This window comes from Callospermophilus lateralis, chromosome 6, assembly GCF_048772815.1.
Source record: "Callospermophilus lateralis isolate mCalLat2 chromosome 6, mCalLat2.hap1, whole genome shotgun sequence".
NCBI lineage: Eukaryota > Metazoa > Chordata > Mammalia > Rodentia > Sciuridae > Callospermophilus > Callospermophilus lateralis.
In genome coordinates, this window is record NC_135310.1 from 142,546,780 (window position 1) to 142,565,924 (window position 19,145).

At 45.0% G+C, this 19,145-nt stretch overlaps 1 protein-coding gene across 1 annotated transcript in view; it reads right to left on the bottom strand.

The window, feature by feature from the left end:
* Positions 1-4,982: 4,982 nt before the first annotated feature.
* Positions 4,983-19,145, bottom strand: part of Lyrm4 (LYR motif containing 4) — a 143,297-nt gene continuing 129,134 nt past the window's right edge. The window contains exon 3 of the mRNA XM_076859151.1: positions 4,983-5,920. Coding sequence (XP_076715266.1) covers positions 5,852-5,920 — 69 coding nt within the window. The 3' untranslated portion in view covers positions 4,983-5,851. The remainder of the gene's footprint in view (positions 5,921-19,145) is intronic.

The window sequence follows — 19,145 nt, forward strand, 5'->3', positions numbered from 1 at the left end:
GCTCTACATCTCCCAAGTTCATGTCAAGTTTCTGCAGGCAGCCCAGACAGCATAACACCTCTCACAGCTAATTCTGAGTTTCTAAGATATTTGACTCACTTTGTGTCTGTTGTCCATTCTGTTCCCATCTCTGGTTAGAAGTGTGTGTGTGTCATTAGGAGCACTGACTCCTGTTGGGAGAGAGAAGTGGGTGCTCTCATGAGGTAGGCTGATACCCCAGAGTGTCTCCTGCTAAGAAGACATTGCCAAAGGCAGGCATGGATACTGCACTGCAGTGTGTGCATTTCATGAAGAGGGTGTGTTGTCGCCCCACACCTCATTTCAGTGCGAGAACCTCACCGTGTCTTTCAGGATCAGAACGCTGGAGTTATTTTTGCTTCCCTCTCATTCTTTATTCTGTGTTACCAGGTCTGTCATTTGGAAATGGCTTTTGGATCCATTCTGTCCTCTATATCCAGTTCCTACTGCCACTGTCCCCTGTCAGTCCCTAGTCCCCTCTCTTCTGACTGCTCTGCCCTTGAAGCCGTCCTGTGTCCACCAGTTGCTCTGCAGTTCACACGCTCAGTTCCCTGCTCAGCAGCTCCCTGTCCCACCACAGGGAGCTCCGCTGCACAGCCTCCTGGCTTCCGTCCTCTGGCAGAGGCGATGCCTCCTCCTGAATCTCCTCCTCTTCCCCTTCCAGTCCTACTTCATCTCCTTGGTAATTTATGAACTCAGACTTAGAAGAGCTCCTTGCACTTATGCCTTAAGCCCAGTGCTGAATACACTGCAATTAAGAATCCAGGTCTGGCGCTTTCTGCACCCGTGAGGTATCCACCAGTTTCTAGAATGATTGACATAAAGCAGTCAGTAGTTATTGTTTACTGGCTCTCTTTCAAAAGTGGTGCAAGAACATGGCATTTCAAATCCTTGGGGCAGCCCTAGGGTGGACACACATTTAGCTCTACTTTGTGGACGATGAAACTTAAGTGTGGAGATGCTGCTGACTTGGGTCTCAGACCAGAAGAGGTGGGCCTGGAAGACAAAGGAATGAATGATGTTCTTGGTCATCCATAACTGGGGGCTACTTTGTCAACCTGCCCTTATTTATGGGAAGCTGCCGTGAACCAGGATTTGGGGCACACTTGCCCATGTACCAGGCCCATGGTCCTCCCACGGACGGGTATCTCCATCTTCCCTGTTCTAACACTGAACTCCCCTCTTAGTTCATTCCATCCCAAAGCCCTCTTGAGTTCTCTTGAACCTTGCCATTCTCTTGCTCTCGTAGCCAGTCTAGCACTTAGTTCCTCCAGGTGTTCTAAAGGCTGGTCTCCTGAACAAAGAAGACCAACAAGACTCTCTCCCAGCAGGGACTCTGGCTCAGGCTGGCCCACAACATGCCTCTACTTCAAGCTGCTCACTCCTCCCAAGATGTATTTAAAACCTGGTCATATATCCTATATGTGCTGTATCTATCACATGTTTGCACATGAATGAAATGCTCATTTAAAAAACAAAGAAAATGCTGGCTGGGTGGCCTGCGCCTGTGGTCCTAGCGCTTGGGAGGCTGAGGTGGGAGGATCACTGGAGCCCAGGAATTAGAGACCAGCCTAAGCAACATAGGGAGGCAAACAAACCAAACCAAGTACACTGTCATTAAACTGTTTAAAGACAGGTGAAGTCACGTGAATCCAGTAGGTAATTGGCAGGAAGCTCTAGCAAAATGCTTTAAGAATATATAATGAACACACATTTGAGACATACCTCTAAACAAAGAAAATAAAGTAAATTTTGGCTGATGGGAGGTTTGTATTCAGTACTACTGACATTTCTAGGAAAGCCTGTCATGGTGGTAAGGAAGAGAATGAAGACTGTTTCCAGGAAGTGGCGTTCCTGTGGATCCAGCTTCTTACACAAGTCCTGCTGCCTCAGGGAGATGCAGCCCAATGTCCCATGGTTCCTGTGGGTCACGCTGTGGTCAGCACAGACACTATTAGTCTGACCCCAACACCTGCAATTCCAGTTTTATTGGTGTTGACAATTGTTGTGATCTAATTTCAAGATAGCAAGACACCAATTTTGCTGTCACCACTATGGTGGCAATGGTCCCCAGGTAAAAGAATAGATTCATCACCAAAAGTCTTCCTGTTTCTCTCCTCAGGGTCTTTGACTTGAAACTGCCGTAGAGCAAAAGCAACATCCATCCCACTCCTCACATGGACATCAACACAAGAAGCAATTTTCACAAATGGCTCCCTGAAGCACGAAATAAGGGCTACGGAAAGATTGAAAAGTGAAGGTCTTATTGTTTTCAAGAGAGGAGGGCAGCCACTGTCCATATAGATTCTGGGAAAATGCTCAGAAAACAACACAAACCCAAACAAAAAAGACTGCTATATCATCAATCATTGCTTTCTCTACCCGGTTTTTCTAGATCCTTTTGGAACTACTGGTAAACACCAGATTAGCTGTGAGGCAGTTGCCCACTCAAGATGTATGGAGCATTTCCTGGGGGCTGTTCCTTTTGTGTGATAATAAATATCTGCATGAGTTTTGCCAGCTTCATCTATGTGGTCTCAGCAAACGTGCCTATTCCATGATCCACTGCTGTTTATAACCTAGACTCAGTATCTAAGATGCTCCTTAATCTAGAAAGCAAGCAGCAGTCTTTAGTCAGCTGTCCCTTGGTATCCTCAGGGGATCTGTTCCAGGAAGCCCTGTGGATGACAAAATCAGTGATGCTCAAATTCATTATGTAAAATGGCAGAATGTTTGCATAGAACCTGCACACATCTTTCTGTAGAATTCAGCCATCTTATGACTTACAATGACTAATAATGCATACCACAAGTATGTTTAGTATAAACACGATTTTCCCCAATTATTTTTTGGTTGCTAAAATCCATGGATGTGACACCTACAGAGATGGAGGGCTGTACTCCATCTCTAATCTTCTAGTAAGAAGATACTATACCTAACAACAAAAAAAGGGGCTTATTTTGTTATAATATATCCTTGTGCTTTCTACCAACTCAACCTTTACTATGTATTTTATTTTCATTTTTAGAACCATGAGGCCAACATGTAGACCAACTTTCCTCAGCCTCTTAAAAAAATCCGATGACTCCTTTTGCTAAATATAGAAAAATTTCTCCCTATGCTCAAGCCCCCAATCAAACTTGTTACATATAAAAGACTTTTCCTATAGGAAGATGTTTTTTTCCTACTGAGAACTACAGGTAAACATTTCTTCATAATGGTCTTGAGAAGTTATTTTTGTGGATACTTTAAGTGGTAACATGTTGGAGCGTAGCTCTGTGATCGAGTACTTGGCTAACATGCCCAAGGCCTTGGGTTCAATCACCAGCACTGGAAAAACAAAAACAATCAAGAGAAATATTCTTTGGAAATAAAATCAAAGGGCTTGAGGTGTTGGGTGAGGCTGAGGAGGGAGGGGGTTGTGTGACTGCTACTGGGTGGCAGGAGAGTGTACGTAAAACAGTCTATGCCAATCCACATTATCCTTTCAGTTCCACAATCTAGAGAATAAGAGCATTAAAGCAACATAACTATGGGCTTGGCTATATGAGGCTTCCCGAGTCCTAAAGCATCATGGCTTGTCTAGTCCAATGCCATCTTTGAAGTTCCAGAAACGGTTCTGCTCGGCCAATGGTTTTCACCTCAGGAGAGGTGAACTTCTGGTGGTATTTCTCAGTTGCTAATATCTGACACTGAAATTGATCTCGACCCCAGTCTGAACCCCTTCTTCAGAACAGTCATACAAACTGTAGAGTTCTGAGGCTGATGGTGATGGATGGTGCAACCCCCACTCTGCTCCAAACCCTGCAGCTGGGGCCCAGTCTCCACGGACATGGCACTTTATCCAATGCTCTAGACTCAAGCTTGATCCTCTGAATTTGGATAGTACCCAGTTTGAGGCTCTGCCTGCAGACTTACACCTGTAGTGAAGGATCAAGACCTGTTTGGACTTTTTCTGCCATAGAATTCTCCTTCCTATCTTTTTTGCAGATTCCAAATGTGTAATTTTACCTAAGTTATAGACTTGCTCGGTATTATCAAGGCTTTGGGCAAGGTGCAAACCCATTCATGTGTTCATGTGGTTTCATTCACACAAAAGCAACCTGCTGTTAAAGGACTGCAGAAAAATGTTAAGTTTGCTCTGCCTGCCTTTGGAACCAAACCTGGAGGGTAAGTCTCCTTACCTCAGGAGTTGTTCTCCTGCTTGCAATGTGGTACTTTTAGAGGAGAAGGTTGGAGTCTGGACTTAGGTTTCCAAGTAGCAGCTGTTCAAGGAAGTATAAATCAGAAGTGCCATCCACTAACAACACTGCTAGATGAGGTCGTTGGTGAATGACATTGATACAGAGAGGAAGAAGGGCACCAGGGCCACATCTACCATGGCTAGGGACTCTGGCTCACGACGTTCAGCTGAAGGAGAGATCACATTTCCCTCGTTGTCTGTGATCACCCACAGCTATCCTGTTGCAGGTCCACTCTGCTGCAGCTCCCAGGAGGGAACTGTTCAGAGTAACAGATTCGGGACCTACAGTGAGCTTTGTTAGTCTCACGGGTGCATGAGAGTGTATCCTGAAAAAGTTGTGTTGCCAAATAGGAGGGCTACATGCTTCATCTATTTTGAATGCATCATCATAAATATAATCTGCACTGTATGGATGCCATGACACATGTAACTTACAAGGTGACGAGGGTGACAAGGGTGTAGGCCCAGAACTGTTCATGCTTGACTCATGACTAAGAATTAATAAAAGGGTGACACCATCACAGCTATGGCAGGAACTGTAATACCTCTATGAACCTGTTCAAACCATAACACATGAATCTTGAATCCACTTAACACTGTACACAAAGGAGAATGAGAAATCACTCTAACAGGGTCTGGGCCCTGCCTAAGCTCCCCAGAAGTCAAGGAAGTTATTTAATATGCTTCTTCTAGATATGTGGAAAGAATGTATTTTCCATGATAAAAGTGTATAAATGATAATCTTTATTATTTGTAACATACTCAAGGAGCAAGGGTTCCTCAAACTGATTAAACACTGAAAACATTAGATCTTCAAGAATATATATTAACTCGGTCTCACCTCTCATTTACCAAGTTAGAATCTACAGGAAGGGAAGTGGTGAGAGATCTGTTTGATTCTGACGGTCAGCAGGAGCTGGGCCCAGTGCTATTAGCAGTGGTTTCCAGACTCTCCTCAGGGTCCAGGCACCACACTGGGGCCTGTCAGAGGTAAGATTCTGATGCACAAGGGGTGGGGAGGGGTTCTCTGCCAATCCTCACACCACACTCTGATGGGCTGTGAAGTACTCATCTCTGGGTGTAGGTATAAATTATAGGGAGTATCCTGTTCCTCACCACCCTGACCTGCTCTCTACTCCCCATACAAAGGGAGTTTTCAGCTCAAGGTGGGACCTGCTCAGGGGTCTCCACTTCTTCAGGCCTTGCCTCAGCAGGAAGTGAATGTGCATTACTTAATGGGGTTATTTGGCACAAAAGAAAAAGGGAGACACTTTGGTTTATTGTCAAGGACCAAGAAAAACAAAGTCTGTATATGTTCTCTACAAATGGTGAAGAGCTACAAGATGGGATGGGAGGGAGAGGAGACACCATAATACATAGCATTATTCTGAGTGACCTCTAGCCCTTCATTCTAACACTTGAACTGAGAAGGCACAGCCATCCTTTCTCACCAAGGCTGTAACAGAATGGAAACGTGACTCAGTTTTCAGCTCCCACAGGGTAGGCAAAGTGAGAGGCTATTTTCAGCCTGCACACAGAATGGATGCTGAAGGTGGTCCATGGCCCCATCGGTGGCTGGTTCCCAGCTCCCTAGGTCCTTGGCTTCTCTTGATTCTCAATGACAAGCTTGTCAGTTGAATAGAGTTGGCCAATCTGAACCTGAAGGCAAAGAAAAAGCACAGGTCAAGAACCATGGGACTCTCCCAGGTGTGAACCATCAGAAAAAGCCATTTTTTAAACATTTAAGTGCAAATACACTAGCCTCTACATTAAATGGTAGGGTATTCCCTCCTGGAAGGTGTACTGTGGGGCAAAGCGGACCTCCAGAAGTGTCTCCTTGCACCATCCACTTCTCACACCCCCTCCCTGTGAGAACTCAGAGACCCACACGGGCATTCTTGTTTTCCTGAGAGGGCCCCAGGGCCAGCCTTGGTCTGTCCACCAGGCTCCTTGGTTGCTGTCTGGAGGCTGAGCCATCCACATGTGCGCACAGGTTCCCCACCTGATGGGACTTCCTTCAAGACTGCCTCTTGCACCCAGAAAGGCTTTCAGCATTAAGCTGAGGTGTGCCCTTTCTATGCTGGGGCGGAAAAGGTGTTGCATTCTGGGAAATGCAAACACTTAGCTGCTGACCCTAGTGGGCTGAGGGCAGTCTGTGTTCACACATCTCCTGCTGCCCGTCTTTCTTGCCTTCTATTTTAAGTGTCCTTTTCAATTAAGTGTCTCTGTTAGATAAGTGCTCCCACTGTCTCAGACGGATGCCCAGCCATAACTCAGGGCTATGGCCTTTCCTTCCCCCAGAACAAAGGGTCTTTGTCACAATTTTTCTTTAAAGGCAGCTCCTGAGAGATGCTTCTTCTTCTTCTTCTTCTATTTTTTTTTTTTTTTTGGTTTAAGGAATAAGTAGAACTGGTGAAGAAAGGGAGCATTAAGAAATCTGTCTGGAATTCAGAGTAGTGGACCCTCTCTATGGGCAATCCGGGGCACATAACAACTGCTTTTTAAAAATACAGGTGAGAGCTCTCTATATGTGTAATATGAATTGTAATTATTCTGCTATCATAACAAATTAGAATAAAAAAATACAAGTGAGAGAAAGCTCCCAAAGGCCAGAGCTGCCACCCAGAGTGGCCGGGGGTCAGAACCAAGCATCCTCTGTGCTATTCCCCACAGAAGGGGACTATCAGGAGATGCTTGGCTGAGTTTACCACCAAGTTTTGAAGTGGCTAGCAGCAGACACAGTCTATGAGATGGCATGTGGAAGAACACTTTAACAGAGTTGTTCCAAGACAGAATGGAAAAAAAAGACGGGGCATGCAGCTCAGTTGTAGAGTACCTCCCTAGCATGCACAAAGCCCTGAGCTCAATCCCCTGCTGGGTTAAAATAATAATAATAATAATAAAAAGGAAAGGGCTGCCTCAAGAAGCAGTAAATTCTGTCCTTGTGAGAAGCATCAAGCAAGGGTCGAGAAAAAATTCATATGCCAGACAGGTTTGAACCAACTGAGCCCCTTCCAGCTCTCAGTTTCTCTGACTAAAGGCACTGTGCACGTCTCCAGAGTCCATCTCAGGTGCATCTAATAACAGCCATGTGGTCTCTCAATGTCCTAGTGATCTACATCTTCTACCTCTGTCACACTGGAACAAAGGGTGGAGCATCACACCCAGCAAGACAGTCGGGACAAGTGGGCTATAATATGGCTTTGCTACTTGTTGGGTGACACTCTGTTCCTTCTTGTCTCATATGAACACTGCAGCATCCTCATCTGTAAATTCAGAGGCCTGAATATTCCCAGGTGATCTTTACAGTCTCTTGCTGTTCCAACAGACTTTGGATGCTCCCCCCCCAAAACAAAACAAAACAAACAAAAAAACACCAAGAGAAAGTTGTGAGATTCCTGAGCCAATGTGGTGGACTCTATGGTATAAGGTCCTCGAGCAGCTGGTGGGAATCTGGTCAAGGGACAGGCATTGTACACATGGTGAACATTTAACTGGACTATGTGGCCCAACATATGGCCAGTAGGAGATGTGCCCAAGTTCATGTCTGTCTTCCTCTCTACTGCCCCCAGTGCTTTGGAAGACCCTCAAAGGCAGCAGCAATGACCTATGCATATCTATGCTGCTGGGCCCTCACAGTCCTGGCAGACAACGGTGCTCAGCAGACCACTGAAGTGTGTGCAAGAGAAGGAATGTGAGCCCAAGGACAGCAAGTGGCTATGCAGCAAAGATGGACAGAGAGGCAGGGCTTTTTCTTCCAGTGCTAGGGTGCTCTCCTTCAGCACAACAAACAGGAGTTTGTTGAACAAAAGACCAGCAAGCCCTGGAGGGTAGCCTCGGCCCCAGTCACTCGGCAGACACTGTGCTGAGGGATGTGTGAAGTGTGACTCCTGCCTTTAGGATGTGTAGTGATCAGGAGGGGAGGCAGGCAGGAAATGGGGTACCTGTCCTCAGATGTGGAGAGTGACAGACGAGGGGTGAATACAGGGCTGGAGGAACAGAGAAGGTGTGAGTCAGCCAGAGGGAGTGAGAGGGAGAGGCCCCTCCAAGGGCAGCTGGTGTGGAAGCCCGTGGAGCTCTGAGACTGTCAAAGATAGCAAGGGGCTCTGAGTGTAGATGTGGAGGGTGGAGGGGGAGGAAAAGAGACTAAAAGAGAGGTGGGCTAGACATAGATCAGGGATGCCAAACTGTTATGGTTTAGAGATGAGGTACCCCACCCCCCCAGCTGAGACTCCTATGTTCGTGCAGGACACCTGGAGGTGACTCTCATGATAGAGCGTGAGAGCCCAGGAAGGCATTTCAGCACGCTGCCCAGGTGCTCCGAGGCTGTTGTAGCTGGGATTCAGGGCCCCAGCTACTGTGCGAGCCGGTGGTGGCGCTTGTTTCTCAGGAACACAGAATCCTGGAGTTCGGGTTATGAAGGCTCTCATCAAGTTTTCAAAGGAAGACCTTCGAGACGAGGCAAAGAGTAGAGGGAGTGGAACCCCTTCGGGCTGCCCCTGAGAGGGCGCTGATTGAAGCTGCGAAGGTGAAGCCAAAGTTGGGATGCAGACCGACCCCAGAAATTAAGAGATGCCAGGAACTGTCTGTAGAGAAAAGTTCCTGGCTGAGAGTGCCAGCTAATGTGCCCTGCAACTGGCAAGGCCTGAGGAGAGAACATCTCGCAGCCGCCGCGTGTCCTAGCTGCTGTACCTGGAGCAACAGGACCTGTTCGTCCAGCCGGTTTCAGTCTGGTTTTGGGCTCACCCCTTCTTTCCATGCCCCTTCTCCTCCCTTTTGGAATGGGAACATTTTATATTGGGTATCTGTAACTTGCTTTTGATTTTTACTGTGGCTTATAGCCAAGAGTTTGCCTTCTGTCTTAGATGAGACTTTGGACTTGGGACTTTGGGGCAAATCTGGAACTGTTAAGACTACAGGACTCTTGGAGATGAACTAAATGTATTTTGCGTTGTGAGGTGAACATGAGCTTTTGGAAGCCATACGGTCTGGGTATGCGATATCCCCCTAAATATTAATGCAGGAACAGTCAGAGGTGAAGTGATTACAAGAGCTAGGATCTAATCAGTCCATCCTAGTTTGAATGGACTGATGGGGTGGTAACTTAGGTGGGTGTGGCTGGAGGAGGCAGGTCACTGGGGGTGTGCCCCTTCCCCTCTTTTTCAGTTGAATGAAAGGAGCAGAAATCCCCCACCATGCCCTCTACCATAATGTTCTGTCTCACCTTGGGCCCAGAGCAATGGACTAAACTCCTGGATCAATAAGACAAAATAAATGTTTCCTTCTCTAAATTCTTGTTGGGTATTCTTATCACAACAATGAAAAGTGGACTAACACACAAATCCACCATGAGGGAGATGAGAACCATTAAAATGTGAGAGGAGCCAGGCGTGGTACCGCACGCCTATAATCCCAGTGGCTCGGAAGGCTGAGGCGAGAGGATCGTGAGTTCAAACCAGTCTCAGCAAAAACAAGGCACTAAGCACCTCAGTGAGTCCCTGTCTCTAAATAAAATACAAAATGTGGCTCAGTGGTTGAGTGCCCCTGAGTTCAATCCCCGGTACTGGGAGCAGCGGGTGGAGCATGAGAGGAACAACTGACTCCAAAGACCACTTTATCTCAGTGTCCAGGAACAAGAGCAGCAGAGGCCAGAGCCAGGGGCTCAGTTCAGAGCCCAGCAAGGAGGAAGGTGAGAGAGTACTGCAGCCTGAACTGAGGAAGGGCAGCGGTGTAGGGGGAGCCAGAGAAATGTGAAGTGCAAAAGGGGGAATCAATCACAGCAAGGGCAAGACCCACAGGTGCAAATGCTCCATGTACTAGTGTCCTCATTTTTGGTGAGGAATGGAGGCCCAGTGAAGTCAGAGCCTGAGGAACAAAGACTTGAACTCCATATCTTCCCATCTCTAACCAGTGCTTTTTCCAAAACGGCACTCCTCTGCCAGTTCCCTAAACAATGCTGACTTCTTCATAACATAAAGTACACATCACCAGCCGATGGGTGCAGTGGCACATGCCTGCAATCCCAGCAGCTCTGGAGACTGAGGCAGGAGGATCACAAGTTCAAAACCAGCCTCAGCAAAAGCAAAGTGCTAAGCACTCAGCGAGACCCTGTCTATAAATAAAATACAAAATAGGGCTGAGGATGCGGCTCAGAGGTCAAGTGCCCCTGAATTCAATCCCTGGTATCCCACCAAAAAAGTACACATCACTGTAACACAGTGGCAGTCACGGCAAGACCTATAACCTTATATGATTAAAACTGGAGATAACCACAATAGATAATTGTGAACTCCCTTGTACCCATCTCTCCTTTTCCTTATTGGGGTCAATGTGTGAATTTAGAATTCTACAGTGTCTAGCTCTTCTTGTATCAAGAGGGGACAATGAGATGTCAGATTACATCATGAATGGAAGATATGGTAAACACACATATCAAAACACTGCCCGCCACTTCTCCTTGGAATCTGAAGCAGACGGCTGAGATACCAGCAGCCATTTAGCACTATGTTTAATATGGGAGTCACACAATGAGAATGGGGGACAGAAAGGAGGTGCCTGGATTCTTGATGACCATGAAGCCACCATGCTAGCTCTAGTCACCTAACTGCCAGCTTGCTTAAATATGAGAGAAAAATAAACCGTATCTTTTAAAGCCACTATTATTTGGTTTTTTTGTTACACACAACAAAACCGACTCCTGATTGATTTGAATGCGTACTGTGAATTTTAATTTTGGAGCATATAACTAATGAAGATAAAGGTCAGTGCCAAGAAGGAGGTTTGCTCTTTCTTGTGATAAATGGAAACAATGTCCTTATCACCTGGGAGGTGCCATTAGCAGATAGCATTGAAATTTCAAAAGCTTTAAAAAAAAACTACATAAGAACTTTATGAAGATCTTACTCTTTTTCTCCTTAAACATTTAATTGCTTTATGGGATGTGGCTATGAATACTTTGGTATTCTTCTGCCTAGACTGTAAATTCATATATAAGTTTAAAAGGTTGTGTGTGTGTGAATGCAAACATAAAAATATTTAATTTGCAATTGTATCATCACTTGCTTTTTCTATTGAACCTCATATTATAATCCTTATGCCACTAACTTCTCTGAAAAGGATATTTTCAATGATTGTGTATTTTGTTGTAAAGATGCATAATTTATTTATCATTCTCACATGATGAACACTTACATTGCTTCCATTTAATGCTAGGATAACCACTCACATATATTTTAGTGCATTTAATATATATTTTATAGAAAAGGCTTCTAGAAGAGGAATTACTGGGTAAATAGGTTTGAAGATCTTTAGGGTTCCTAAAGGACCTTGCAAAATTGCTTTCAAAGAGGTTCGCTTGTTTGTCCAATGGATGCTCCTTCTGAAGGTGGCCCATCTGAAGGCTTCAGCAGCACAAGTGTCCTGTGACAAAACAAATATGTCTGTCCCCACACAATATGGTGGGTGGCCTGGGTGTATGAACAGCAACCCTCAGTGCATTGGCTGGAGCAGGAACACAGGATTCTCCCACTGTGTGGCCTCTGTGTGCTCCCATTATGATAGCAAACCTGACATTTACTTCTTAACGTCCACCCTCCTAGAGGACAGGGCCTCTGTAGGAGGTGCATTCCTGCAAGACACAGCTGTGTGTGTGTGGGTGACCTAGGTCCATCAGCCTCCAAAGAAAATCCTGCAGAACAAAGGACTGCAGGACAACCCAAAGAGTCAAGCTGTAGGAAACTTAAGATCACAACAAACCACATTTAAAGTCCACCCTGACTAAAGTATAAATTTGATTTTTAAAAATCCATTCTTATTTATTTGATGTTGGGGACAGAATCTAGGGCCTTGCAATGCTGGGCAAGTGTTCTACCACTAATTTATGCACCTGCTCTTGAAATATCCACTCAGAAACAGGAGTTTTATGGTCTTTGCAGAAAAATATAATAAAATAAAATGAAACAAACAAACAACAACAACAAAAAACAAAGCCAAAAAAACTCACCCGCCCTCTGGGCCAGTGACTGAAGCTTCCTCGTCCCCTCTGCAGAAGGGCTCTTTCCTCCCTGAAATACTTTCTGCACACAAGGGACCTCTCCCATGGTGCTCCCATGGTGCTCCCATGGCCCTGTACTGCCTCGAACTGAGCCTGCCTCATTCCCCTGCATTAAAAATCAGTGATGAGGAGAGGAGGAGGTGAGGGGACGCATCGCTGGCCTTAGCTGCCTTCACAACATAGTTTAGGATGGTGCTTTGCACACAGAAGGTGCACAATAAATAGGGTCATGTGCTACATAATGATGCTTAGTCAATAATGGACTGCAGGTAAGATGGGGGGTCCAACAGATTGTATCACCTAGCAACACTGTAGCTGTCTTAGTTTGTGTAAATATCCCAGGATGTTCCCATGATAATATTGGACTAATGATGCATTTCAGGGACATATATACCTTTATGGTTAAGTAATGTCTGATTATGCTCAATAACTAAAAATATCAGTGTCATAAATGCCATGGGTGTAAGGCTGTCTGCCCACTAATTTTAAAACCTAGACCTATAAGTGATTGCAGAGTGCTTTGGTGATCAGTGCCTGGAGGAAACTGAAGAATGTAAGTCAATAAAAATAGCAATAGGATCATTTACTGCAAGAATGCTCACTGACTGATAAACAGAACCAAATGATCTAAAATTGGCTGAGCAGAGAGTTTAAGGCCATAATCCAGGGCTTTATGGGATTAACCAAGAGCAGTTACAGAGAGGTAAGGGAAACATTCAGTTCACACAGGGAGGAAAAAGTAGGAAGTTATCTCAATGAATGCTGCAAGAGTTGAGGCTGTAAATGTTTGTGTAACAGTTCTGTTGCATTTATTTGGCCTGTAAAATGTGTCAGCACACATCAGGAGGCCAGCTGGGATCAATGCTGCTGTGCTAATGACAGAGCACACTGCTTCCGAGCTGCAGGTGAGAGGTCTGGTCAATGGAAGTGAGGAAGGGCAATTAACAGCTTCAATTTACAGTCCCTCCAGAACCCCAAATTGACTTATATGGCCACATCAGACTGTTACTGTGCATAAATTGCTCATTAAAGCTGATCACACTTTTATTCTATAAAATTTAGGAGCTGGCATTAGAGTCTATTAGAAAAGTACACAGATTATTCAATTGTAAGTAGATGGGAGGCCTTGATGGCCCCCAAACATTATGAGCCCCGAGACTCATTAGATAAAAAACCTGCTGGGGAGGAAGGAAAAGAATTCAAGAAAAAAAAAAGTTGAGCCTAATGTTTCAGGTCTTCATTGCCAACTCTTCTGAAGCAACATGGAGTTAGTTACCTGTTCTAACACATCCCAGGACCTGGGAGTCACAGAAGCTGGGCTAATCAGCAGGGGAGTGGGTGGTGAGGAGGCCTACGAGGGGAATAGACCTGCTCTGGGCTGGGATCTTAATCTGGCCTCTGCTGCTTTCTGCTCATTTCACAGGGTGGCTACGGAAATCAAATGAGGTACTAGACATTAGGAAGATTCACCAACTTCTCCAGCTACAGGGGCCCAAATATGTGAAAGGTCTAAATGCTGCTGGGAGGATTAAATGAGAACAGTGCCAGGCATACAGCAAAGGCTCATTAAATGTTATGTATCTATACAGCATTGTGCATGGCCTGTTTTTGTCAAGATGTGTATCATGGGGTTCCAGACCAGACCGTAGGCATCTCAAAGGCTCCTCACCCTGTAGCTGTTAAGAGTCTAAGAGTCTGTCACAATGAAACCCCCACTGTGGACAGAGAGTGTCAGCGACAACACAGACCACCCCCTGGTTTTGAACATGAGCTTTCTGGGCTGGACTTGAGGGAAGACTGCTGAGTGGATTCTTTCCTTATCTCTGCTCCGGGGGCACTGCTTCCAGTCAGGAGGGGCCATGATGCTCCCAGCTGGTCTGAGCAGCCCATAGTGAGGTGGAGGGGCACCGACAATGGAAAGTTACAAGAGAGGGCTTCGGGCTTTGCTGGCAGAGGCACAGGGTGAACTGTCACTGCTCTCTTTCCTCTTGGAGGCTGGTGAAATCAAGCAGGCGGGGATGCTTCCTGGCCACTTGGGGACAGTGCCAAGTGTTGCTTCTGGCATCATGACTATTAATGAGGATGCAAGTGACATTTAATGAGAATTCACTGTTTACCAGGCACATTTCTAAGTGCTTAACTAATTTAAATATTTCTTTTAGCCCCTCAATAACTTTGTAAAGAAGATACACATTAAATTATTATCATTAATTTATAGTGTTATACAGGCAAATTGTAACTGCCTTACTCTGTTTTAATTTTCATTTTTTCAAAGCACATACTTGTTCTGATGGGCATACTTTTCCATGTCACCCATCAAGAGCCAGCATCTTAGTGAATCACTCTGGACATACAATGAAAAGACAGCAGCAAATCTCACAGCAACAAAAAAATATACCTGGAGAGAATCTTAATCAGAAATATCTGTGATCTTCAGGAAGAAACTAGAATACTTTGAAATTGAAAAGTTTAATGAAATGAGAGACAGACCATGTTCAGGAAAAAGACTGAATTACATGAAATAAAGGTCAATGTTTTGCAAAATAATAACTCCCCCCCCCCCCCCCCCCCCGCCGCCTCAGTGTTGGGGATGGAACCTGGTCATGTGCATGCTGGACAAGTACTCTACCACTGAGCTATCTCCCCAGCCTTTAAGGTATCTCTAACACAATAATTTAAAAAAAAAAAACCCAACAGGATTTTTTGAAATATTTGACAAATGACTTTAAAGCTTATTTGAATGAATAAAAAATCAAGAATAAGAAAGAAAAATTTGAAAAGGAAACTCTTAAAGCATTTTTGAGGTACAATTAAAACACTATGGCCTTGGTCCAAGGCAAGAGAAATCAAGATGAGGAAAGGATTCCAAACTGCACCTTGCTGTGCAGAAGTAGTTAATACACGAAATCATACTTCTGGGAATTAAGCTTAAAGAGACTGATATTTAGAATATTTCTTTGAAGTCTCCTATTGATTCTCATACAGTGTGTTCTGCTCTCTCTATATGTGCTTATTTAATCGAAAAATGTTTCCCAAGTCAGTACATAACCCTGATTCTCCAAGAAGATGCACTGCATTTGTCCTGTGCTCCTGAGTGCCTTCTGATATATGAAGTTTCAGAAGCATTCTTTAATTATATCACTTTCCTAGGATAGCTACACTTAATAGGGGGAAAAAAAAAAGAAGAAGAAAGAAAAAGGCAAAGAAAAAACAATGCAAAACAAAACCTCTGAGTCACCAATATGACTTTTAAAAAATATGAATCTTTTATAGTGGAATTCTAGTTTGTAGCCTCCTGTCAGACAGTGCGTGCTGACTCACCTGCTCCCATTTGCCTGCACCGTGGAAGGTGAGCACAACATGTGTCCCTCTCTGGCTGATAATAATATCAGCTTCTCAAGCTGTCTGCAATTCATGCAGCAATTCCCTCTGGTGGGGTCCCACTGTGGAGTCACCATCACAGCGCTGTCAAGTCACCAGCTACAAAACTTGTTTAGCTTGTTTTCACATTATCATTTTTAATCACACTTCATACTTTCCACTAATTTTCTAAAGCAGCAAACTGAAAGAGGGATAAATGGAATTATACACAATTTTCTCAGCCTTTTCTGTCTAGCAACAAGGAGGTGTTCTGAAACACAAAGATGAACATAGAACACATCTTGGTCCTTTAAAAACAGCTCTCAGGTCACATGAGCTTTTTCCTCCTAGAATCCAATAGACTTGTTTTTCAAAACGTTGACCTATAATGTTATGAGTTTTAATTCTGTCACTGTATGCAAGAAAAGAATGCGTGATCAAAGTGGATCCATGAACCATCCTTCAACCACCAATTAAAGTCCATTTCAAAGAACCCAGGGAGTATGTGTGTATCTCTTGTGTCCCCTCCCCCCAAACATATTCCATCTCCATTTTACCTAGAAGTCTTGAATTTGAGATATATTTGACATTTTGGATATTCTCTTCTTTTAGTACTAGGAATCAAATGTAGGCCCTCATACACTAGGCAAGTGTTCTGCCACTGGCTACATCCCCAGCTCCCTTTAAAAAAAAAACACAAAAAAACAGAATTTCCTCAGTCAAACCGGAACACTTGAGAGTGAAAGAGATCTCTATTAATAATCACTCTGGGACAGCTGGTGTAAACAGGGTAAATGGTCATGCTAATGAGGGGATGCACTCTTGCATCTGGTTTCTATCCTGTCCCTACAAGCACGGATGAAACACATTATTATCTCTTAGAGAGGGTCCAAGTTGCCCCAGTTGGCCTCAAATTTGCTATCCTCTTGCCTCAGTCTCTAGAGCTGCTGGGATTACCAGTGGGTGCCACTGCACCTGACACTGAATATTCTTTATGTGGAGAGAGGTGGTAGAGAATCCACTTCTTATTTTCTGTGTTATTATTGAAAGAGTGATGAACAAATTCATTCCCACCCCCCCACCCCCCACATCTCAATGTCATAGTTAATGTTTCATCCTTATTTGTTAGGGACAAGAGAAAAATCAGATGCAAGAGTACATACCGCCGTTAGCATGACCATACACCTGTCCTGATTATGCCAAATGTCCCACCACGACTGTTAGTAGACAGCTTTCACGCAAGTGTTCCGGGTTGGCTGAGGAATCCCTCAGTTGCCCTCTTACCCACTGGTGGCAGCTTTCTGGGCCATGCTGTTTTTCTGTAACTGAACTTCAGTTAAAAAAATAAGCCCCCCATGCTGTGGTGATGGTCTCTTTTGCATTCTAGGCTATTACAGTAAATAAAATTAAGCCATTTTAATAAATCTCAGAGGTGCCTGTGGCCTCTAAGGTGCCTGGGCCCCGAGATTCATTAGACAAAGAACCTGCTGGGGAGGGAGGAAAAGAATTCAAAAAAAATAAAATAAAATAAAAAATTGAGCCTAATCTAACCATGACCAAGGGCAGTTGGTGGGGGTTCCCATCCCAATAAGTCTACTGATCCTTCCCTCGCAATGAGTCCATTTTGAATGCACACATATGCAAAGGCAGAGATGCCCAACAAGGTCTATGCACCAGAACCACAGGGTCAGCTTTTCAGGACATGTCTGGCCAAGGCCACACTGTGAAGTTTTTTGTTTAGGGAGGGCATGGGGGTAATCCCCTGGGCAGGAGGCCCAGGCAAATCATTACTCTCTTCTCCTGATTGACATCCCTGGATGATGAAATGATAAGACATGCTAATCTAAGGGGATCAGGCCAAACACTTAGGAGGGGCCTTGGATGACTAAAAGAGCTGGACAAGGGCACTGCCTTCGTTCCTCATGGTGCTGCTAGAAGATGCTATCGCCTCGCTCACTGTTAGCAGAGGAGAAGGAAATAACATCTCCCTGTCTTCTGTACATACACATGCTCTTCAGAGAACTAGTGCTTGTGGATGTTTTCATCAGGTCTAGACCCCTGCTCAGGGTGGGAGACTGTGATAAAACAAGGGCAGGCACTTGGTCTCCCAGCATACTCCCCCACCTCTGCTGGGGTAGGGCACAGCTGGCCTCATGGGGACAATGGATACAGACAATGTCAGCTACGAGTCCCCTGGAACCATGCGGAAACACATGTAACTAAGACTCTGTGAGATGAAAGCATCCAAACAGCAGGTGACCCATGTTGCCTATTGGCAGCACTGTGGCCAGTCACCTGGCCCTTGGGGGCACTGGGCAGAACTCAGGACCTGAGCATCACGTTACAGTAAAGCGGAGCACTTCCCCAGGATGATCTCAACAGAGACCAGCCCAAGCGCCAGAGCTAACATCCCAGCAGAGGTCACGCTCCTGCACTCAGGCAGCCACCCAAGCTCAGCAGCACGTCAGCCCCTGGACTCAGTGCTCCAGGCCACCAACGGCACAGCAGCAACAGAGTTCTGACCCCGCTATAATTAGTGACAAGGTGATGCAAATGCTTGGGCTGGGATTTGTGCCCAAGTGAGCCAGTTCCTGGTATTATGTTTGTTCTCTGCTCTGGGAAATATCTTTGGCAAACAATCTGGAACAACTGGGCTCTCTATTTTATTCCTTCAAGGGACACTTTTTTCAAGATCAACCAGCTGTGATTTTTAACAGCTGCTTTGGACAAATATAACCAAAAGCAAGCTCAGTAAAACCCTTTCACAAAAAGACGCGGAGCTAGCTTCTCCTCCACGCTGGACAGTTCATTTCTGGAGACCTGGGGGTGGTCTGTGATCCAGCTGGTTTTGCTTTGTCACCCATGAGGTGAGGACTGACAGCATCTGCTTGGTTACAGAGTACACAGCCTCATCAAACACAATGCTCTGTGTGATTCTACAGATTCTTGATTTTGTGGTCTTCCAGATGCGGGGACAGGATTACTCAAGGCATCGTCACTGTAAAAGACAATATTCGGAGCTCCAAACACAGCAGAACCCTAGTTAAGTTTATTGCTCCAAAGAAGTGACATTCAGTGCTGAAAAAAGCTTCCAGAGGAAGATCCAGAAATCACACTTACATGTTTTTAAATTTAGGTCTGTGAAAAGTGCTGATTTACTGACTTCTTTTAAAAACTGCCCAGGTAAGGGCTGGGGATGTGGCTCAAGCGGTAGCGCGCTCGCCTGGCATGCGTGCGGCCCGGGTTCGATCCTCAGCACCACATACAAAGATGTTGTGTCCGCCGAAAACTAAAAAATAAATATTAAAAATTCTCTCCCGCTCTCTCTTAAAAAAACAAACAAACAAAACAACAACAACAACAACAAAACAATGCCCAGGTAAGTTTGGTGCCCTCCATAAGTTGGCCAGGAATGAAAAAGTCCTCATGAAAGTCAATGATACCCCTCCCTGGCTTCAGTTCCTCTTGAAG